Raw genomic sequence first — 23,984 nt, 5'->3', positions numbered from 1 at the left:
CTCAGAACACTTTAAATGACTGCACTATCCATAATTAAAATTTGGTCGCAAAAAAGTTTTCAGAGGCTTCATCAGTTCAGGCGTTAGAGAACTTTTAAGGCCCGCCCCTCTCACAAAGCTGTTATAACCCCAAGCTTCGTGGAAGAGAAAAAAAAAACAACACTCTTGACACGTGCGGAAGCTGGTGGGCGGGTATCAAGTGTTTCTCTTAGCCAATAGAAAGCTAGGTTTTCCCTATCGCTACCCAATGGATGCTTACAGTGTGACGGATGTGCTTCCGAGGTCACGCCGGTTCCTGACTCCTTGGTAACCCGCATGGTTACGGGCGCGTGAAACGGAGTTTGGCTTGAGCGTCTGGTCCGCACTTCTTCTAGCACAATTTTTGCTTTACCGCTAGAACAGCAGCAGTAGCCATAGCCATGAAGATCGAGGAAGTGAAAAGTACGACAAAGACCCAGCGCGTTGCCGCTCACAGCCACGTGAAAGGCCTGGGGTTGGACGATGGCGGCCTGGCCAAGCAGGCAGCGGCTGGGCTGGTGGGACAGGAGAACGCCCGAGAGGTGAGGGGGATGGGTTGTGTCTAGTCCTGCTGCGGTCAGGGTCACTGTCACCTCGGTGTCCCGTGGGCGTTCTTGCGACCTTTGAGGAACCCTTTGGGAGCTTATGTGTGGGGTAATGAAAAGCATGTTAAGAAGGGGGGGGGGGGGGTTAATAAGAAAAGTGAAGCCACAGTTAGGATGGTTCATGGTTTTGCTTCGTGCCCTGTAAGCACTGCTCTTAAGTGAAGAGTCCAAGTTGGTTTGTAGCTCTGCTGCTTCTTAGCCATAAGGAGGGCGCTTTTTAATGGCTGCCTATATACGATTTAAAAAAAAACTACATATATTAAGCATCTGAGAAAGCAATAAGTAGCATAATGAGTGCAGTAGAAACATTGAAATAAGACGGCAGATAAGGGCCAAATGGCCATCCAGTCTGCTCAGACTTAGCATCCAGTATTCCCCACCTGTCTGTCCCAGGCTTTCTTAAATTCAGATACAGGCCATGTCTCCACGGAAGGCTATTCCTCTTACACCACCACCCTTTCTGTGAAAGAGTATTTTCTTAGGTTATTCCTGAGCTAATTCCCTCTTCATCCTGTGCCCTCTCATTCCAGAGTTTTCCTTCTTTTGAAAAAGGCTCCTCTTCTATACATTAATGCAGTGGAGGTATTTAAATGTCTCTATTGTGTCCCTTCTCGCCCATCTTTCTTCCAGAGTATACAGTGGGGGAAATAAGTATTTGATCCCTTGCTGATTTTGTAAGTGTGCCCACTGACAAAGACATGAGCAGCCCATAATTGAAGGGTAGGTTATTGGTAACAGTGAGAGATAGCACATCACAAATTAAATCCGGAAAATCACATTGTGGAAAGTATATGAATTTATTTGCATTCTGCAGAGGGAAATAAGTATTTGATCCCCCACCAACCAGTAAGAGATCTGGCCCCTACAGACCAGGTAGATGCTCCAAATCAACTCGTTACCTGCATGACAGACAGCTGTCGGCAATGGTCACCTGTATGAAAGACACCTGTCCACAGACTCAGTGAATCAGTCAGACTCTAACCTCTACAAAATGGCCAAGAGCAAGGAGCTGTCTAAGGATGTCAGGGACAAGATCATACACCTGCACAAGGCTGGAATGGGCTACAAAACCATCAGTAAGACGCTGGGCGAGAAGGAGACAACTGTTGGTGCCATAGTAAGAAAATGGAAGAAGTACAAAATGACTGTCAATCGACAAAGATCTGGGGGCTCCACGCAAAATCTCACCTCGTGGGGTATCCTTGATCATGAGGAAGGTTAGAAATCAGCCTACAACTACAAGGGGGGAACTTGTCAATGATCTCAAGGCAGCTGGGACCACTGTCACCACGAAAACCATTGGTAACACATTACGACATAACGGATTGCAATCCTGCAGTGCCCGCAAGGTCCCCCTGCTCCGGAAGGCACATGTGACGGCCCGTCTGAAGTTTGCCAGTGAACACCTGGATGATGCCGAGAGTGATTGGGAGAAGGTGCTGTGGTCAGATGAGACAAAAATTGAGCTCTTTGGCATGAACTCAACTCGCCGTGTTTGGAGGAAGAGAAATGCTGCCTATGACCCAAAGAACACTGTCCCCACTGTCAAGCATGGAGGTGGAAATGTTATGTATTGGGGGTGTTTCTCTGCTAAGGGCACAGGACTACTTCACCGCATCAATGGGAGAATGGATGGGGCCATGTACCGTACAATTCTGAGTGACAACCTCCTTCCCTCCGCCAGGGCCTTAAAAATGGGTCGTGGCTGGGTCTTCCAGCACGACAATGACCCAAAACATACAGCCAAGGCAACAAAGGAGTGGCTCAGGAAGAAGCACATTAGGGTCATGGAGTGGCCTAGCCAGTCACCAGACCTTAATCCCATTGAAAACTTATGGAGGGAGCTGAAGCTACGAGTTGCCAAGCGACAGCCCAGAACTCTTAATGATTTAGAGATGATCTGCAAAGAGGAGTGGACCAAAATTCCTCCTGACATGTGTGCAAACCTCATCATCAACTACAGAAGACGTCTGACCGCTGTGCTTGCCAACAAGGGTTTTGCCACCAAGTATTAGGTCTTGTTTGCCAGAGGGATCAAATACTTATTTCCCTCTGCAGAATGCAAATAAATTCATATACTTTCCACAATGTGATTTTCCGGATTTAATTTGTGATGTGCTATCTCTCACTGTTACCAATAACCTACCCTTCAATTATGGGCTGCTCATGTCTTTGTCAGTGGGCACACTTACAAAATCAGCAAGGGATCAAATACTTATTTCCCCCACTGTACCTATCGAGATCTGTACGCCGTCCCTATATGCTTTGTGACCTACTCCATCCTGTTCATGTCTTTTTGCAGGTGCAGTCTCCAGACTTGCATACAGTATTCTAAAGGGGGCTCACCAGAGACTGCAAGTTCACTATCACCTGTTTTTTTTTCTTGCTGGTCATCTCGCTTCCTGTTTTCTTGAATCCTTCTTGCTTTGTCCATTACCTTTTCTACCTTAAGATCATCCGTAAAATGCTCCCCCCCCCCCCCCAATCCTGCTCTTCTTTCATATACAGAAGTACTTCACCCCCTTTTATTGGACCTTTCTTCAAGCTTCGCTAGATCTTTCCTCATGCTATCCACACCCTCTAGGGTGTCCACCCTATTACAGGGTTTGGTATCATCCACAGAGAGACAAGCCTTACCAGACAGTCCTTCTGCAATATCTCTCACAAAGATGTTAAAAAGAAATGGCCCAAGGACTATCCCTGCAGCGGTACACCACTGATAACATACTATTCCTCGGAGTAAACTCCATTTATCACTACCCTCTGCCTTCCATTTAACCAGTTTTTAACCCAGTTAGTCATTTTAGTGCCCATACCAAGGATCCTCAGTTTATTTATCAGTCACCTGTGTGGAACCATGTCAGAGACTTTGCTTAAATCTAAGTACACCATATCTTGTGCCCCTCCCACGTCCATCTGTTTGGTCACCCAGTTAAAGAAATCAACCAGATTTTTCTGACAAAACCTGCGTCTAGTGAAACCATGCTGCCTTGGGTCCTGCAGTCCATTCGATTCAAGAAATCTCACAGTCCTCCGCTTTAGTAGCATTTCCATTAGTTTACTCACCACTGGAGTCAGGCTGAGAGGTTTGTAATTCTTTTGCAGAATGACCACATCTGCCGCCTTCAGTCTTCCCAGAACATTCCATACTCTAAAGAAGCATTGAAGAGGTCCAACAATGGAGCTGCCAGAACGCCTCCCAAGTTCCTTGAGTACCCTCAGATGTATCAGGCCCCTTTGCTTTGTCTATGTTTAGTTTAGGTAGCTCCTCACAAGTCTTCTGAGAATCAGTCCTGGTCTACTATACATCCATCCCCATTAGCATTTGTTTTCTGCGGTCCTTCCCCCTCCTTTCGTTCATGAGCACGGAACAGAAATAATTGTTAAGCAGTTCAGCTTTATCTTTACCAGCTTCTACATTTGTGTTAGGAATAAGTGCCATAATAGCATGTCTAAAAAAATGTTTTGTCCCCTAATTTTACTGTATCGGCTATGTTTTCTTCCATTTGCATCTTTGCTTTCCTGACAGCTTTTCCAGCTACTCTTAGCTTTTTAATGTGTTTTTGCTTGTTGTCTTCTTTCTGAATTGTCTTTTTTCCCTTACCTATTCAGCTACTATGTTTGAGAACAAGAGCAGCCTTCTTTTCCTCTTACTGTTTATGTACTTTTCTAACATAAAGGTTTGTCACCTGTAAAATAGCTCTTTTTAGTTTTGCCCACTGATGTTCTACTTCCTTCAGCCGTTCCCATCCACTAACTCTTCCTTGAGATATTTCCCCATCTTGGCAAAGTTAGTTCTTTCGAAGTGTAGGACCTTCAGTCTTGAATAAGCTGTTTCCTCCTGTGTCTTAATATTGAACCACACCATTCGGTGATCACTAGATGCAAATGGTCTCCCACCATAACACCAGAAACATTCTCCCCGTTTGTAAGCACCAGGTCTAGAATCGCTCCATCCCATGTAGGTTCCATCACCAACTGCTGGAACAATTCTTCCTATAGGGAATTCAAGAATCCCTTCTAGTCGACATGCCCCAATTGATATCCAGCATATTAAAATCACCTATCAGTAGTACTTCCTCTTTCCTAGCTATCTTATGAATGTCTTCAATTAAATCTCTGTCCATTTCTTCTGACCATGAAGGAGGTCTGTATATCACACCAATGTCAATATGTTTTTCTTTCTCTCTTTCCAGTTTAACCCACAGTGCTGCTTCCATATGTCTTGCAATTCTGTCACTTTAATATTATTCTTAACATATGCCGCCACTCCACCGGCTTTTCCTACCATGTCCTTCCTGAACACATTATAGCCAGGTATAGCTACGTCACATTCATGGTTCTCCATGAACCACGTCTCTTTGACCACCACTAAATCCATGTTTGGCTTTTATCATTGCAGCCTCTAGATCTAGAAATTTGTGTCCTATATTACGGGCATTGGTATACAAAGCTGTCCATGTATTACTCTTTTTTCCCTCCTTTCTATAAAGGTATTTGGTATCTTAAATTCCTGAGGCTTATTAATGACTGTGAGGCTTTTCTCACCCATCCCTAGCAAATTTAGTTTAAAGCACTCTAGTATATTAGCCAGTCTGTTACGGTAGACACTTCATCCCTTCTTTGATAGATGGACACCATCACTGCTCAGTAGCTCTTGGAAAATCATCCCATGGTCTAGGAAACTGAAGCGCTCATATAGACACCAGCCACACATTTCACCTCTTGGATGCGAGTTTCCTTCATTCGGCCTTTACCCTCAACACAGCCTGTGCACCTGTTTCAGTCTCTGTCCCGGAGCCATAAGTCACATTTGATATGTTAGTAGGATACCTAGCAGTATCATTTGTGCCAGCATGGATGAGCAGCATAGGATAGTGGTCAGTAGGCATGGTGGGTCTCGTCAAACTTTCTGCTACATCTCAAATCTTGGCCCCAAGCAGACAGCACACCTCATTGGACATCATGTCAGCAGATGAGTGCCTCTGTACCTCTGAAAAGAGAATCGCCAATCGCCGCTACCTTTCGCTTATTGGCCACCAATCCAGCTGCTTTGGTATTTTTGATTGTTTCCAACAAATCCTTTATTACATAAGTCAAGAAAACATAATGTATCAAGAATTTAATAAAATATATAAAAACTTAAAACTCAATATGACCTTGTTTTGCTGTCAGCTTGTATCAAGGGTATTGTAATCAAAATGTAATAGTCAGTCTTTAGAGGCAGTTCTTTGTGATTCTTCACCTTCCAAAGATTTGTTCTCAGAACCCCAAAACTAGCCCACTATTCAGTTCTAAAGGAAAACAAAAGGCCTGTCTCAAGATATGCTCTGATGGGCAAATACATCTTGAGTGGAACTGAATGGTGGAGTGCATTTAGGTGTTTGAGAACAATTCTTTGGAGGGTGAGGAGTCGCATGATCCAGACAAGCTGGTAGCTGAGATTTGTACCCCAAAGCAGGTGGAAATACTGATTCAGTTGATTTAAAATGTTTATTCTCTCTGGAAAATTAAATTTATGTATATTTTCTAGAAACTGCTCGAACCATGCCCAGAACCCCCCCCCCCCCCCCCCCCCCCCCCGCCTTTAAATCTATGCATCCTGCACATGGTAGAATTGTAAAACCAGCATGTAGCCACCTCCTTGTCTTTCACACATGTAAATGCCATGCATTCCCTCTAAAATTATCTAATCATTGTTTGCTTGTCTGTACTGTATTATCCCTGTTTTCTGTAATATAGACAGAGTTGTTTATTACAGGCTTGTGGAGTTATAGTTGAACTGATTAAAAGCAAGAAGATGGCTGGAAGAGCAGTACTATTAGCAGGTCCTCCTGGGACTGGCAAGGTATTTCCCACTTCTTCTTTCATCCTATTCTTTGTATCATGGGGTTTCTGCCTAATGCAGGGCATTTCTATCTTACTAAACCAAGCACCATATGTATCAGAGATAATCAGCTCTTATGGCCTCAGATGAGGAAGACGTAGTAGACTTTTAGGTTTCGTAAGTGTGGGAGTTATTCTGAATTGTTTTGATAGCTATAATAACCTGTTTGTATATAAATAGGAAGGTGAAATGGCTGATTTCACATGGTTACTTGTAATAATGTAACACATTTTATATGCCCCTAGTTCCAAGTTAAAGCATTTATATAGGTCTGACTATTCATCTGTTTTCGGTATCTTAAGACTAAAGGTTGTTATTAGTTATTAAGTGGTATTGATGTTTCTCAGCTTGAGACTTGGAAGCTGTGTGTGGCTCTTTAAGGCCCTCATTGGCAAATGCTCAGAACTTCAGTGCTGTAAGGAACAGTGCCTGGAAATACCACAGGAGCAGCACAGGAAAAAGAATTCCCAATGCTCAATACTAATAGCATGCAAATTATATGCACACTGTTAGCATTGGGAAGTTACAGGGGAGGAATGTGCCTGGCATATGCACACAAAAGCTGTGTGGTACATGCCCAGTCAAACTGGGAAGCAGGGAGCCTGTGCTGTATGTTTCAAGTTAAATGAGGACTTTGAACTGTATAGCACAAAAGACAGGATTTATGAAAGGGTTAGTACATAAGTAACAAAAGTATTGCCATACTGGGAAAGACCAAAGGTCCATCGAGCCCAGCATCCTGTTTCCAACAGTGGCCAATCCAGATCACTAATACCTGGCAAGATCCCAAAAAGTACAAAACATTTTATACTGCTTATCCCAGAAATAGTGGATTTTCCACTCTTGTTCTGTACCTGTGATCCTCTCCCTTCCATAACCCTATATTGATCACCCCAGTCTAACCGCTCACCACTGATACCCATCTGGGCAGCTTCTTCTCTGCCTCCTGTAATAGCGAGACCATTCTCTTGATGGAAGGGGGGCCCAGTATAGTTCAGGGTGCTTATGGCGGCCCATCCCTATCACAGAACCGTGAGGCCAGTACCAGGACCTTTTGTTTAATCTCTCTTCAGACATCCTATTCCAGCTCCAAGCTGACATTAGGTTTTCAACGGTAAAAGCGGTGTTCGGTTATGTTCTGTTTCTGAGCTTTGGGAGGGAATATCTAAGGACCTCATTTAGATAGGATTGACTACATTTTAGTGCTATTTGCAGCCATCTTTGGTGTATTTCCCCAGCGTTAGTGCCCTCTGATTATTCTGCACACCGTAACACTGGCGCTGTTCCAATGCTAATCACCTCTAGCGCCGGCGTTAGGTTCTGAGCATCAGCCTTCCAGTTTGATTGTTTTATACCATAAACGTTCAAAAGCAGAAAGTAAGGAAGGAGGTTGATAATTAAATGTTACTGTTTCAGACCAGGGGTTCTTAACATGGTCCTGAGAGCACACCCAGCCAGTCAGGTTTTCAGGATATCCACAATGAATATGCATGAGAAATTTGCATGCACTACATCCATTGTGTGCAGATCTCTCTTATGCATATTCATTGTGGGTATCCTGAAAACCTGGCTGGCTGGGTGTGTCATGAGGACTGAGTTGAAAACCCCTGTTTCAGTTTCCTGGTGCAGTGACAGCATTGAAATGTTTGAAAGTGCAGTTTTTGCATTATTGCAATTTGAAAACTTAGTCTCTCCAATTTACAGACAGCCTTGGCATTGGCTATTGCTCAGGAATTGGGCAGTAAAGTTCCCTTTTGTCCCATGGTTGGGAGTGAAGTCTATTCTACGGAAATCAAGAAAACTGAAGTGCTGATGGAAAATTTCAGAAGGGCAATTGGTAAGAATCTGTTGAATAATAAAAAGTGGCCATGAGTCAGAATTGGGGATAAATGCAGATAATAAAAGTAGATATTATTTATTTGGATTTTGCTCCTAACTTTTTCAGTAGTAGCTCAAGGTGAGTTACATTCAGGTACACTGGATATTTCCCAGGTCACAAGGAGCAGCAGTGGGATTTGAACCAGCCACCTCTGGATGTCAAGTGCTGTAACCACTAGGCCTCTCCTACTTATATTACTTCATAAAGGGGCAAACAGACTGTGACAGTAGATTAGGCGCGTTTTACAACCCATCTTACCTGCACATTTTCTCTGTCTGCGGCTGTACCACATACTCGACGTGACCTGACTTTACTTTTGCTTTGTTATCATTAAACCTTTTGAATTGTTTAATTTGCTGGAAGTCTATTCCATTCATCCTTCATCCTTTTTGCAAACAAATGGTTGCTTGTTTTACCTCCTGGAAACACTTGAGATGCTTATTTTGAATTTTTAAATATATGGAGAAGAAGGAAACCTTCAGGAGAAACATTGCTTTTGACTAGTCAGTTTTTCCCAAACCTGATCCTGAAGACACTCCAGCCAGTCAGTTTCCAGGATACCCAAAAGGAATATTTATGATAGAGATTTGCATGTGGTGTTGTACGCCTATTGTCTTCCCTGTTGCTGTGTATTGACTCACAGAGATCTGAGTGGAAGGGGGGCTGTTTAATTTATTAGTCTGATTTCTGTTTTATTCATAGATAAAAAGAATTAGATTTACAGTAGCTGCAAAAAGGTTTGTTGATAAACAGTTGCAGTTCTGCTAGCATGGATTAAGAAGATGAACTAATTAAAATCTAGGTTTATGCGCTTGTATTTCTCATGATTAAAGATAACTAAATTGACTTATTTAAAACATTGCTGATAATTTTCTTGGCTTTCATGTCATCACTGGCTTTGGATAAGCATTTAGCAGCAACATGGTGAAGACAAATCTTTTTCCTCATCCTAGAACCCAATGAGAGTGACCTTTTTATTGATTTCTGTAAAGAATGAGACTTCAGTATTATCTAGTCTTTAAGTTCCTGTCAAGCCAGGGAGAGGGAGGACAGACTTGACCAGCAGTGAAAAGAGAGGAGTCTGTGGTATTTCCTTGATGTGATGAAGAGCCCTGTCAGAGATTTGGAAATTTGAACCTGCAGATGAAACGCGTGTCAGCCATGTTGTCATTCGTAGAGATAATCAGAAGGGAGTTAAGTCATTGCTAACAGCTGCCTACATTGTTATATGCCACATTCTCTGAATATCAGCGACAGGGCTACGGCTAAACAAATATTGGTTATAATGAAAGATGGAGGATTTTCTGGTGTGGCATTCGTTTTGTGGCATTTTGTTTCATCTGCCTGGTCTAATTATGGTCTAGCATTTCATTAAGAGAACATTTTTTTTTTTTTTTCATTTACAATTTTAGAATCCTCCCCAGAGCGTCGTGTTCTAAGAAATTTTATTGTCGAACTCCCGCTTTCCAAAGGGAGCAGATTGTTCCAGAGTAATGTTTATCATTTGAAGCTTTAATAGAGCAAGGCAATAAAATCTGTGTTTTTGTTTCTAAAAAATGTGAAAAATTGTCTCCCCCCCCCCAAAGACAAATTTGAAAAATAAAGATAGTGAGCAGAAGAAACCACAAAACATGGTTCCCTCTTGTGGACTGAAATACCACAGAGAGCTGGAAACTGCAGAATCTTAGTAGGGGATTTACAACTTAGAAACCTCATCCAGAGTTGCATGAAGCAAGGTGAATCTGACAGCTTGCGTTCTAGTAACCAAATGAATGCCTTTCTAACCACACATGACTGGTTTGTTGTTACACAGGGCTGGCCCTGCAACTGCTTGGACTAGGCACCTGCCGAGCAGCCCAGCTCCAGTGCAGTATTTTATACCTTCTGTAAGCTGGTTCTTGGCCTTGTAATGCAGGCCCACGCTCAAGTCTTGCCACACCTGGCCCCCTACAACGGGGAGTTTGTTAGGGGACAAGTAGTGCTTCAGAGCAGGCCTGTGCTGCAAGGCCCCCCCGCGCTGGCTCATATAAAACTAGAAAGTGCTCTGCTGGCACTGGGCTTTTATTTTACTGCAAATTCTAGAAGTAAACTCTTAGTGCTTACTGCAGCTTAGTAAAAGGACACCTCTCACATGCTTACCATGAGGAGGGCTGAGGCATCCCACAGTAAGTTTCAAATGTGTACGCATGCTAGCCACATGCTAAAAATATATATATATTTTGGCCAAGGGGATGTGTCTGGAGATGGTGTTTTTGTGCTAATCAGCGTGTTGGCTTTGCTGCGTACTAACTGATTAGCGCTCAAGTCCTTACCGCCTACAAAATAGGTGGTATTAAGGGCTGACACACTGATTTGTATTAGTGGCCACATTCTGATGGTAACATTAGTGCATGTCCGTTATTCGAAAAATGAAAAATCCAGTCATTTTCTGGCGCCGGTAGAAATGGCCTTAGCATACGGGAAGGACATACGTGAAGGCATTAAGCCCACTTTCTACCACAGCTTGGTGAAAAGACCCCTAAGTGATGTAACAAACCACCACCTCCTCAAACTGAATGCTCTGGTAGCACTGGGCACCCTTACTTAATCAGAGGGGTGAAGAAGGGTCACCTGAAAGATGATCCCGCAATGATAAGTACATAAGTAATGCCACACTGGGAAAAGACCAAGGGTCCATCGAGCCCAGCATCCTGTCCACAACAGCGGCCAATCCAGGCCAAGGGCACCTGGCGAGCTTCCCAAACGTACAAACATTCTTTCCTCAGCGACCCTCCAGACTGGTCAAGACGCGTGGGTTATGTCCTCCTACCAGCAGAGGGAGACTGAGAAAACACTAAGCTTTTGAAGCCTGTATATATAACCTGTGCAGAACCTCCACTAGCCAGTATTTTCTCAGTCTCAGCAGAGGTAGCAGTTGACAGCCTGTGCAGTCTCCAATAATCTGGTGAGGTAGTTTGTCATTGGGTCGTAGGATTTTTTCCTTCCAAACTTTATTCTGTTGCAGTACCCTGTACGTGTGTGTAAAAAAAAAAAAAAAAAGTGCTTTGGGGCCCTGGGTCTGGGGGGGCCCAGTTTTTTCCCCCCTGGGGTGTTACACCTATGTTTGGGTCCCTCCCCCTGTGCTGCTCTCTATTTCTGTTTGCTTGGCAGCTTTGTGCCTCGGCTGCTTTCTCAGTATTGTAGCCTTGAGTGCCTTACAATTTCCAGATGCCAGAGTTAGAGTACTGTGCCTTTAAGGTCAGTTATTCTATTTCATTTTGCTTGCCAGCTTTGTGCCTCGGCTGCTTTCTCAGTATTGTAGCCTTGAGTGCCTTACAATTTCCAGATGCCAGAATTAGAGTACTGTGCCTTTAAGGTCAGTTATTCTATTTCGTTTTGCTTGGCAGCTTTGTGCCTCGGCTGCTTTCTCAGTATTGTAGCCTTGAGTGCCTTACAATTTCCAGCTGCCAGAGTTGGAGTACTGTGCCTTTAAGGGCATTTATTTCTTTATTTTCAGCGGACCGAACGGGGGTTTAGATTCCTTGCTGGAACGAGGGAGCAGCGCTTTCTTCAGTGCTTTTGCAGTGTGAGTGAGATTTTGGTTTGGCGCGTTTGCTGAACAGCTTTTCCCGTCCCTCATGGTTTATGGCGGCCCAGCTCCTCCGATGTCGTGCGTGCTCGTGGCGAGGGGTAGAGGCACCGGGCGCTCAGTGTAGCTTTGCGGTGCACCTATAAAAGTGGCTGTGGCTCCCCCCGACTTGACCGCGGAGGGATCGATGGTGTCGGGAGTCTCCGGGTCAGCGGGAGCGTAGGCAGGGCCGCTGTCAGCGGGAACAGTTTCGGCGGGAACAGCCGCCATCTTGAGTCCGACGCGGCCCGTGGAGCCAGCTGTTTTTGGGCCTGCGGCCTCCGTTTTTGGCACAAAAGGGCCTAATGACGGTCCAGGAATGGTGGGCTTTCCCTCCAGATTTTGTCTGGACGCGGTATCAGGCCTGGAGATCGGGACCCCCTCCCCCCCCCCCCCAATTGGAAGAGGGGGCTGTTTTCTGCTTGGCTGAGAGACCACGGTTAGAGTGGTCAGAGGACAGGCAATGTTTTTCTCCTGTAGCTGCAGAAGCTGCGCTTAGTGATCTGGGGGAGTCAGATGGAATTGACGGCTCTCAGGAGCAGGATTGTTGGATTCCTGGAGAGGATCCTTCAGTAGTGCGGATTTTCCATAAAGATGAGCTGTCAGAACTCATAGATCAGGTGTCGTCCACCCTTCAGTTTGGTCCTGAGGTGGCTTTGGGGGAAACTGTCCAGGATCCGTTGGTGAAGGGCATTCAGCGTCAGGCGTGATCCTTCCCTATGAACAAGGATCTCCGGGAGATGATTTGTCAGGAATGGGATTTGCCGTGTAAGGTGGCAAAGGCAATGGCGAGGCTTTATCCCCTCCCTCAGGACGATAGGGATTCCTTTAAGGCTCCCATGGTAGATGCAGTAGTGACGGCAGTAATTATAGCTACGGCTATCCTGGTTGATGGAGGAACGGCCCTCCGTGATCCTCAGGATAGGAGGTTGGGATCTTTTCTCAAGCGTAGTTTTGTTTTGTCGGCTCTAGCCCTGCAGGCCTTGGTTTGTGGGGGTCTGGTAGCTCGGGCATGTTTTCGTTGGGCCGAGAAGCTCCTGGATGATTCGGTAGATGTTGGTTCATCCTTTTTGTCTGAGGCTTTTATGATTTGTTGCGTACTTCAGACAAAAAATATGGCTATGGTTGTGGGTCTCTGCCACTTAAGGGAGCTATGCTCTTTGGAGAAGATTTGGACAAGTTAGTGTGAGGTCTTAGTGATACCAAGGTTCTATGGCTTCCAGATTTTCGGTTCAAGGCAGGGGCCAGAACTAGTTCCTCTCGGGGACGGTTTAGGGAGGCTCAGCGGTATAGGCCGGGCAGATCGAGTGGGACCTACCCCTAGCTGTCTGTTCGTCTGTCCAATTTAGATTGTAAGCTCTGTTGAGCAGGGACTGTCTTTTCATGTTAATTTGTACAGCGCTGCGTAAGTCTAGTAGCGCTATAGAAATGTTTAATAGTAGTAGTAGTAGGACCTCTAGGGGTCGGTTTTTCCAGCGCACACAGTTCTTTCGTGAGAGTCGTCGTGGAGGGCGTGGCTTTTCCGCGGGAGGTTAGTATTCAGGCCGCAATTCCCAATGAAGGTGTGGCGGCTTAGGCTCTGTTGCATGTTGGGGCTCGGCTGAGTCTGTTTTACCAGAGCTGGGCCCAAATCAGGTCAGATCAGTGCGTTCTCAAGGTGTTTCGAGGCGGATATGCGCTGTAATTCGAAAGCTGTTCTCCCGAAGTGTTTCTGGAATCCCTCTGTCGGTCTTGGAGCAAGAGGGCAGCAGTGAGGGACACTCTGCGGTGGCTGCTCGCGTTGGGAGCCGTGGTTCCTGTTCCTTCAGATCAGCACCGCTCAGGGTGCTATTTGATCTATTTTGTGGCCCACAAGAAAGAGGACACTTTTCGTCCCATTTTAGATCTCAAAAGGGTCAATGCGGCACTCAAGGTGCCCTCTTTCCGAATGGAGACGTTGCGGTCGGTCACTGGTGCGGTCTGGAGAGTTTCTCACTTCCCTGGATTTGACGGAAGCTTATCTTCACTTTCCTTCGTGCGGCCTTTTGGTTCCAAGTTACAGGGTCCGATTCGTCGGTTCCTTGCAGAGAAGGCGCCGACGGCCCATACTTATCGTCAGGTCCTGGGCCTGATGGCGGCGACCATAGAGGTAGTTCCATGGGCCAGGGCGCACATGCGTCAGGTACAGTCAGCTCGGCTCAGTCGTTGGTCCCCTCTGTCGCAGGACTTGGAGAGGTGGTGTCCGCTGTCGGTGGCCCCTCGTCTCAGTCTCCGATGGTGGCTCAACCCGCGCAATTTGGGAGTCCCCACAGGGGCTGGTAATGGTCACAGATGCCAGTCTGCAAGGTTGGGGGGCCACATTGTCTCAGTCAGGTAGCTCAAGGCCGGTGGTCTCGGGCAGAAGCAGAGTGGTCCATCAACTGGCTGGAACTCGGGCCATTCGGGTGGCGCTCCAGGCCTTGCCGTCGGTGGTTCGCCACAAGGCAGTCCGAGTGCTCTGCGACAACGCCATGGCAGTAGCGTATGTCAACCGTCAAGGGGGGACGAAGAGCCTTGGCGGTGCAGTTGAACTCATCTTCAGGCTCTCTTGGCAGCGCATGTGGCCGGGGTAGGTCACATAGATGCAGATTATCTCAGCAGGCACACTCTAGATCCCAGAGAGTGGTCTTTCTTCGGTCAGTGTTCCAGCGAGTTGTGTCGGTCTGGGGACTTTCGGTGATAGATCTTAGGGCAACGGCTCGCTATGCGCAAGTTCAGAGATTTTTTTTTTCAGTCGCTGAAGAGACCCTCGAGCGGAGGGAATCGACGCTCTTCTGTTGCCTTGGCCTCGGGAGTGGCTGTATGTGTTTCCTCCGTGGCTGTTAGTCGGTCAAGTAATATAGCGCATCGAACATCACTCCGGTCGGGTGATTCTGGTGGCTCCGGATTGGCAGCGTCGACCATGGTACGGAGACCTGGTGCGGTTGGCAGGGGCGGCGGCCCTGCCTTTGTTGGGATCAGTTCTGTGTCAAGGCCCGATAATCAAGCCGGATCCGGCTCGGTTTTCGCTTACGGCTTGGCTCTTGAGCGGCACAAGTTGAAGAAGAAGGGGCTTTCGTCCAGTGGCTTTGCTACGATGTTGAGTTGCCGTAGACGATCCACTTCCTTGGCGTAGGTCCGGGTTTGGAGAATCTTTGAGCACTTGTGTGAAGACCATCGAGTTCGGCCGTTTCGCTCTTCGGTGGTGGAAGTTTTGGAATTTTTGCATGATGGTGTTGATAGGGGTCTGGCCTTGTCTACACTGAAGGTTCAGGTGGCAGCTTTGTCATGTTTTCGTGGGAAGCTTCAGTGAAAGTCCTTCGCTTCTGTGCCTCAGGTAGTGCGTTTTTTGAAGGGTGTTAAGTTGCTGCGTCCGCCTCAGTGACGGATGGTGCCTCCGTGGGATTTGAAGCTAGTTTTGAATGCTTTGATCAGGCCTCCGTTTGGGCCTCTGGTATCGGCATCTTGTAAGGATTTATCTTTAAAGATGGTCTTGTTGGTGGCGATTACTTCAGCACGGAGGGTTTCAGAGCTTCAGGCTTTGTCCTGTAGGGAACCATTTTGTCCTTTCTGAGGGAAGGTTCGTTGCGGACGGTGCTTTCCTTTTTTTGCCCAAGGTGGTTTCCGAGTTCCATGTTAATCAGGTGGTTTCCGAGTTCCATGTTAATCAGGTCATCTCTCTGCCAGTGTTCAGTGATATGGCTGGAGATTCGGAGCAACGTGGTATTGCCAAGCTGGATGTCAGGAGAGTTTTGAGTTGTTATCTCTCTGGAACTCAGGACTTCAGAGCCTCTGACCGTTTGTTCGTTCTTCATGGTGGCCCAAAGAAGGGTGCAGCGGCTCCTAAGGTGACCATAGCACGGTGGTTGAAGGAGGCGGTTGCATCTGCTTACTTGGTGAAGGTCCTGTGGTGCCTAGGGGCTGGTCTGCTCATTCCACTAGGGGAATGGCAGCCTCGTGGGCGGAGAATAGTATGATTTCTCCATTAGATATTTGTCGGGCTGCGGTTTGGTTTTCGTTGCATTCCTTTGTGAAGCATTATAGGATTCCTGTGCATGCGAAGGACGAGGTGCGCTTTGGGGCAGCAGTTTTGACCTCTGGCCTTAGTAGGTCCCTCCCGTAAGTTAGTTACTGCTCTGGTACGTCCCACGCGTCGTGACCGTCTGGAGGGTCGCTGAGGAAGGTGAAATTAGATCTTACCTGCTAATTTTCTTTCCTCTAGACCCTCCAGACCGGTCAAGAGCCCGCCCTGTCTGTATTGGAGGCCAGGAGGTGTGTTTGTTGATAATTCTTGGCTGCTGTAGATTGTTGTTTCTCTAATTGCAGACTCTGTTTATTTCTGTTTTGTGTTAGGAGTCTGGGACAGGTGAGGCTCTTCTTGATAGTCCACCTGTAGAAGCCCAACTGTTTTATCAAAGGCAAAGGAACATGTTTCCGTAAGAGCAAGCGGAAGATGTTTCTTGTTTTTTGCAGTTTACTGTGACCACGTACAGGGTTGCTAGTTGTTGTTAGTGTTTTTTGTTCTCTGCTTTGTCAGGGTTATACTGGCTAGTGGAGGTTCTGCACAGGTTATATATACAGGCTTCAAAAGCTTAGTGTTTCTCAGTCTCCCTCTGCTGGTAGGAGGACTAACCCACGCGTCTTGACCGGTCTGGAGGGTCTAGAGGAAAGAAAATTAGCAGGTAAGATCTAATTTCACCATACATGTTATTCCTGGAATTGTGGATTTTTCCCAAGTCCATTTAGTAGTGGTTTATGGACTTGTTCTTTAGGAAACCGTCTAACCCCTTTTTAAACTCTGTCAAGCTAACTGCCTTCACCACGTTCTCCGGCAACGAATTCAAGAGTTTGTTTATGCGTTGGGTGAAGAAAAATTTTCTCCGATTTGTTTTAAATTTATTACACTGTAGTTTCATCGTATGCCCCCCTAGTCCTAGTATTTTTGGAAAGCGTGAACAGACGCATCACATCCACCTGTTCCACTCCACTCATTATTTTATATACCTCTATCATGTCTTCCCTCAGCCATCTCTTCTCCAAGCTGAAAAGCCCTAGCCTCCTTAGTCTTTCTTCATAGGGAAGTCGTCCCATCCCCGCTATGATGCTCTTTATGGTCCAGCAGAGTGATGGCTTAGGATCCACATGTCATCTCTGCAGCCTGAACCCAGTTAGGCCTGATTGACCTCAGGCTCAAGTCTTGTCTGCTGCATCATAGAATAGATCTTAACCGTAGATTCGCCACGTCCTGATTTCACTTCATCGTGAAAGATTTGTGGCTAGTATGGTACACGTTTAATCTAGCTCTTGCACTGTGGAATATTAACATTATACTGCTGATTCCTAGTTTTCCAAAATAGGAAATGAATAAGTGGAATTCTGTATTTTTGTTTTTTCAGGACTGAGGATTAAAGAGACAAAGGAAGTCTATGAAGGTGAAGTGACAGAATTAACTCCCTGTGAGACTGAAAACCCTATGGGAGGATATGGCAAAACAATTAGCCATGTGATTATAGGGCTGAAAACAGCCAAAGGTACCAAACAGTTAAAGGTATGTTTGTATTACTTCAAAGTCCTTCACTTGCATTCTGTGTGGCTGCAGAGGAGAACCAGACGGTACTGGATTACCTTTCAGGCTTCATCTGTTGTAGAAACTTAACATTTTAAAGAAACAGTTAAAGGCATTTTTATTTGTACAGGCATATTTTGGGATTTAATTCAGTGTGTATTTTGTGCTTTTATGAAGATGAAGAAATTATATTTTCTAATTTGTATGAATATGATTTGTTTAAATTACTGGGGGATTTTGTTTTTTTCTTTTTTTTTTGTAACCTGCCTAGTTAATAGGCGGGCTCTAAATGTTTTAAATAAATGAAATATTTATTTATTTTGAAAAGCAAATTGATTTTGAGCGCTTGTTGGGTTTAGACAGTTTGGTTAAATTTTGATGTTTCTAAAAGTAATCTACATTAGCATAGAGCCAAAGATGTGACTGTTACGTTCCACCTAAGGGTTATGAATTTTGCCTATGTGCTTTGCGTGTTCAAAATACTTTCTATTTGTGGCACTTGTTCATGTCTGTGTGTACTCTTTTTCAGCTTGACCCCAGCATCTTTGAAAGCTTACAGAAGGAGCGTGTAGAAGCAGGAGATGTGATTTACATTGAAGCAAATAGTGGGGCTGTCAAAGTAAGTCTAACAGCCCCTATATTTCAGCCCCAATTCTCTTGCTTCTTTCTGCTTTTGAATATCTGGCTGCAATACATTTTGGCTCCAAAATTATCCTTTTTTAAAAAAATATTTACTTAAGACATTCCTGTTGTTCCCTTTGATTTTGTGATTATCAACTATTATTCATAGAGAGTAAACTCATGACAGGATGTTACCTTCTGTTTTCATTCTTTATAGTGATCGTATCTAGAATCTCATGTTTGTGTTAACCCTCTTTGCACCATAAGCAAGATGAACATGAAAGATGACCCAATTTATTATTTAGAGAAGGGGTTTTTGCTCATAATCAGATTATTCTGTAATTAAAAATTTCATAGATACTTTTCCTGCTTTTGAAAGAGGATACAGTTAGGTGGCATTCCTTCCCCTATCTCATCTGACATTTTAACTTCCTGTAAAATGGACGACAGTATCCAGCATCTTAGGTTACTCACTCACCCACCTGCATAGCAATGAAACCACTTTCCTTGTCTTTAATCATCTGAAGGTGTCTCTTTAACCAGAACTGCACACAATTAGAGGGGAAGTCCTAGTAAAATTTTCAGTGGAGCCCAAACATTAGGATCCTTCAAGGCAAAAAGGAGGGTTGGTTCTTAGCTGTCATCAAAAGCTTGTCAGGGCTGTAATTGTGAAGCCAAGCCCCTTATCTTTATCAGTTACTGTCAATCAGGGACTTGGCAGTGAAACTCACTCTGCACCTGTACTCTTCCTACAGCGGCAAGGCAGGTGCGATACCTATGCCACAGAATTCGACCTTGAAGCTGAGGAGTATGTGCCCTTGCCCAAGGGTGATGTGCACAAGAAGAAGGAAATCATTCAGGATGTCACCCTACATGACTTGGATGTAGCTAACGCTAGACCACAGGTGCTGAACCACATTGGAGGAACTTGTAGATTTGTGAAATGCGAATGCTTTCGGTGGGAGTGTATCATGAGCCCATTTAGCTAATCTGTACAAAGATCGAGATGATTTACATAGAGTAAAATACAAAAACCAGGAGTCTGGCTAATGTCGGCATTAACTGGAAGAATGGAGTGTTTTAATGTGACGTTCAAATTCCGTACTGTACGTTAAACATTTCATTGTTTTTGTTTTGTCAGGTACCATGTAGATGATTGTCCTGAGGCTAGCGAGTGTGCGCTTGTGTTTTGTTTTGTTTTTTTAGAAATTGAGAGTTACAAAGCGGCAGAGTTCTAGTGATAGCTGGGATATGAAGCTGCACAATGTTATTATGTCACAAGAGTGCAAATATATTTGTTTTGTAACTCTGAATTTACTGTTTATTACCCCAGTCATAAGATATGCCATGTTGGGTCACTAACAGCATCTCCTCCTGGGTACAGCACCAGAATGGGGTGTAATGTGATTGCACAGTGGAAGTCTCATTATCCTGTGAGCTTGGCGAGGTGGGCATGAGTTATGCTGCATAGTTAAATATGCCAGTTCTCTTAGACATTTTTTTTAAAAAGAGCTATTGAGTAACTATTCTGTTCCTCTCTTACCTTTTGAATGTTGATTGGTATTCTGTTTAAAACTTTCTTTCATCAGTCCTGGTGATTCCTTTCATCACACATTTAGTATGATGTCTGGGAGGGGGACCCTTAAAGGAACATGTCCCAGCCCCCATTCTGAAAAAAGAAAAACCCAGTGCTGTGAGATGCTGGTTAATTGAGCACCAGATAATGGGGCTGTTCTAGAAACTTACAAGCCAATATTCTGCCAGGGCAGTCAGCAGTGATTGTATTTTGTGGTGCTGTCTTGGCTGCAATAAATCTGGATTAATTCTGCCCTAGTGTCAGGCTAGTGATAGCTTAGTGCAGCGGCCTTTGATCCTGGGGAACTGGGTTTGATTCCCATTGCAGCTCCTTGTGACTGAGCAAGTCACTTAACCCTTCATTGCCCCAGGTACAAATAAGTACCTGTGTATATATATGTAAACCACTTTGAATGTAGTTGCAAAAAAGAAAACACAGAAAGGCGGTATATCAAGTCCCTTTTCCCCTTTCCCATGTTCAGCGGTGACTGCTGGCGATACTGAAGCCCCGCTGTCTGTAGAACTAACCCGATAAGGGTAGAATAGCCTTTTTTTGTGTCCTCGCTATATCCAAATTTTTTTCCGGTTAGTAGGTTGAATATCACAGCTAACAGGATAAATCATAGTGCCCTGGTGCTATCCCGATAGTGCAGAGTGGTCTGTAATAATTTTCTGTGGCATTATCTGAAAATGAAGGACCTTAAATGCATGTATTGCGCAGGAATTAAGATATGACCAGTAACATAAAGTGATACTGTTTTATCTAGGGTGGACAGGACATCCTTTCCATGATGGGACAATTAATGAAACCCAAGAAAACCGAAATCACAGGTACAGTATCTTCATTTTAAAGAGGAGTGCACCCAGTGTCGCCAAGGGTGCTGCTTTTCAGGAATCCTATCCTGACCCTGCGTGTTTAAGTTCAGTCTGCTGGAGCACATAATGCAAATACCAACCTGCAAAGAGTGCTTTGCCCATCCCCAATCGCTGGCATCTGTTGCAGGATCTGACAGCACAATTCAGTGTAATTGTACAACTCTCGAGTACACAAACCTTATGTACAGTGCTAAAATGTGTAGCTATTGATAGATTTAAAAATATGGAGGTATCTGAATTAGGGAGTGCCTTAGGCCTCCCCCCCCCCCCCCCCCCCCCAAATTTCCTCTGGGCCCCTGGTTTTGCTGGCGGGGTCCCCAACTCCCGGTAGCTGAAGTGTTGTCCAGCACCGGTCACCAGTGGCGCCGCCGCGTTGCCTGCCCTGTCTTGCCCTATGATTAGCATGCTCAGTTTCACTAAAAGGAGTGTGCCGGACATGAGGGCAAGATGGAGCAGGGCAGGCAATAGGGCGACGCCAGAGACCAGTGCTGGACAACGCTTCAGCTGGCAGGGGTTGGGGACCCCCGCCAGCCAAGGTATTTGCTGCAGCAGTGGGTGGGGAGTGACAGGGTGGCGGGGTGGCAGGCCAATATGTGCTCCACCGCTAAATCTGGCTACACCCCTGCCTTAAATACTGGTTAAAACTGAGGTAGAGGGAAACCAAATATTTTGATCCAATTTGTTCCTTGTTGGTTTTTGAATTCTTTTTCATCTTGAGGGTAAGAGATCTTGTAGGTTGATATTTGTACTGCTTTTCATCCTGGAAGTGCAGATTGTTCTGAGAGCTTGTGTATGTCCACAACCTCCGCAGAAGAATTGCCAATTTCCTTCACTTTTCTCTTTTAGACAAGCTGCGAGGAGAGATTAACAAGGTAGTGAATAAATACATTGACCAAGGCATTGCTGAACTTGTGCCGGGGGTGCTGTTTATTGATGAGGTTCACATGCTGGACATAGAATGTTTCACATATTTGCACCGAGCCCTTGAATCATCAATTGCTCCTATTGTCATCTTTGCTACCAACCGAGGCAACTGTGTCATCAGGTACAGAGGTTGAATCTGCTTTATATGTAGTGTTCAGTCTGTTTCAAGTTATTCTCTATTGAGTTTAGGGGCATCATGCCCAAATAGTACAGGAATATTAAGAGTTGAGGCATGTAAGCCTGTTTCTGGAATTAGGCCTTATGAAATCAGGTTGTGACTGTTCTTCCTATAAATTTGTTCACACCCTCCTGTTACTTCATTTAAATGTTCGGCTAGAGCACCCAGTGCCTCTCGCCTCCCTTGTCAAATGTGCTTCTTCCCTGGAAGGAAATGGGCCTGTTCAGAGCAGTCAGATGACATCAAAAGATTTTGAATGCTGTTCTGCCATTTGTCAGTAGACATTACATATGCAAATTAGTATACCATAGCAGGACTCTATAATGTTCATGAGCTTTCTTGAGTAACTTTGAGGAAGAGGTACTGATTTTGTTCTAATATTTTATTTTCCACTGCTTTCTTCTATCTAGGGTTTCCATATTTGTGGAGACAAAAACAGAGAACACAAAAATAAAATGCAATCCCCACCCTACTGCACACCTTCTCCAGAAGTCTCCCAATTCCTCACCTTCAGTACACTCTAGGATCACAGTCTCTTCAACTTGTGCTGGCTGTGCCCAGATGGTTACGCGGTGGTGTTGCGCGGGGGGTGGGGGGCTGCAGCAGCAGAGTTCTGCAGGAATGGTCCTCCTGTTCAGCTCAACTGGGCCTCCAAGAGGGCTGACTCCTGGAAGGGCTATATAGCGTCAAAGCTCAGGCTTGTTTCCCTCCTTCTTCCCACAGCCTCATGGTATGTGTTGCAAGGGGGAGGAGGGCTCTTACAGCCACAGTAGTGCAGGAATGGTCCTGGACTGGTCTCTCAGCTGCTTCTCTGATTCATCCAGGTCTGGCTACAGTATCAGGCTCAGGCTTGCAGTTTGCCTCCCTACCTTTCTTCTCAGCCATGCCCAGCCCCAGTGGTGGTGGTGTGTGTCTCGGGGGGGGGGGGGGGGGGGGGGGGGGGGGGGGACCACCATGGCAGTGAGCCAGCCAAGTCAGCAGCTTCAACCAAGCTTGTGTCTACATCCACAGAAGAGTGAATGCAGCAAGGCCGGCATCTTTCTGTGCTCTGTCTTGGGTTTGGCTCTGCCTGCAACCTGGCAGTTTAGGCAGTGGTGGTGAGCTGCTGCAGCTGAGTACAAGTCACTCCCAGCCTCTCTGTTGGACCTGAAGTTTGGAGCAGCAGTGAGTGAGCTGAGCAGAAGACAAATGCAGTCCCGACCTCTCTCTCCTGAACTTGCCAGCTGTGACATGATGTGTGCACTGCACAAGGATCTTCTTGCTGGCCAGGAGGACACATCACACGCATGCATGCCAGAAGATTAGGTGACTCTACTGGCATGTACTTGTGTGCCTGCCACGGCGCTGCCGGAAACCCAGAAAAACAATGAAAAACCGCCCGGATGCCCGACGGTGCCCTTGAAAAGAGGACATGTCTGGGGAAACCCAGACATAGGGTAACCCTACTTCTGCATCCCTGCAGAAGGGGCTGTTACCTAATGCACCTCTGTCTCCTGGCCGCTCATTTATTTTAACAGCGGAGTGCAGCAGAGTGAGTGACTGGGAGACTTTTACTCTGACATGATACATTAACAGCAGACTGTGGCCTTGGAAATCTGCAGTCTGTTTCTCTTTGCACTTGGATGATTACTTGGGAAGTAGCTTGTGGCTGAGGGAAACATTGGTCTAATATGCTTAGCAGGGTTCTGTGAGGAGGAATAATAGGGTCTTAAAAATCTGATGAGAAACTGCTGCAAATTCCAGTGTCGTGCAGCTCTTTGAGGTGGTACAGAGTGGTGCCTCAGGAAAGACGGCAGATCAGGGAGCAGTTTCTGACTGGTGCCATGCAGTACTGTTTCTTCCATTGGGTTCTTTTACTCTGCCAGTGGTAGCTGCCCAGCATCAAGAGTGCAGAACTGGTAGTTAACATGTTACCAGAGTATATTCTCTGCCATGCTGTGTGAAAGCAGTGCTGTGAGGTGTTTAACAACCCAGTTACCTGAATCATTGACGTCATGCACCGCAGAGTAAGCTGTACAGATCCCATTAGGATTCTGCATAACAGGCTAGTTGAAAGTGAAATTGCAACAATAAACTTCCTGACACATTTGCTGGAAGTTTTAAATCTTTCCTTTTGAACTGAGACTCCAGTAAAATTATAGTGAGTGTGCAGAAAGGAAAGGAAAATCTCCTTATTTTAACCTTTACAAAGTTTGTAAAGGTTTTGCAGCTGAATCACCATGCTTTCCTATGTCGGCAGATTTTTCTCACT

At 45.5% G+C, this 23,984-nt stretch overlaps 1 protein-coding gene across 1 annotated transcript in view; it reads left to right on the top strand.

The window, feature by feature from the left end:
* The first annotated feature begins 292 nt into the window (after window positions 1-292).
* Window positions 293-23,984, top strand: part of RUVBL1 (RuvB like AAA ATPase 1) — a 47,990-nt gene continuing 24,298 nt past the window's right edge. Inside the window, exons 1-8 of the mRNA XM_030207226.1 lie at window positions 293-560; window positions 6,385-6,471; window positions 8,215-8,347; window positions 17,390-17,541; window positions 18,089-18,178; window positions 18,936-19,085; window positions 20,523-20,586; window positions 21,478-21,676. Of these exons, the coding sequence (XP_030063086.1) occupies window positions 420-560; window positions 6,385-6,471; window positions 8,215-8,347; window positions 17,390-17,541; window positions 18,089-18,178; window positions 18,936-19,085; window positions 20,523-20,586; window positions 21,478-21,676 (1,016 nt within the window). The 5' untranslated portion in view covers window positions 293-419. The remainder of the gene's footprint in view (window positions 561-6,384; window positions 6,472-8,214; window positions 8,348-17,389; window positions 17,542-18,088; window positions 18,179-18,935; window positions 19,086-20,522; window positions 20,587-21,477; window positions 21,677-23,984) is intronic.

This window comes from Microcaecilia unicolor, chromosome 6 (assembly GCF_901765095.1).
Source record: "Microcaecilia unicolor chromosome 6, aMicUni1.1, whole genome shotgun sequence".
In the NCBI taxonomy this organism is placed as follows: domain Eukaryota; kingdom Metazoa; phylum Chordata; class Amphibia; order Gymnophiona; family Siphonopidae; genus Microcaecilia; species Microcaecilia unicolor.
The sequence above is the reverse complement of the archived record's forward strand: the minus strand, read 5'-3'. Positions and strand labels throughout refer to the sequence as shown.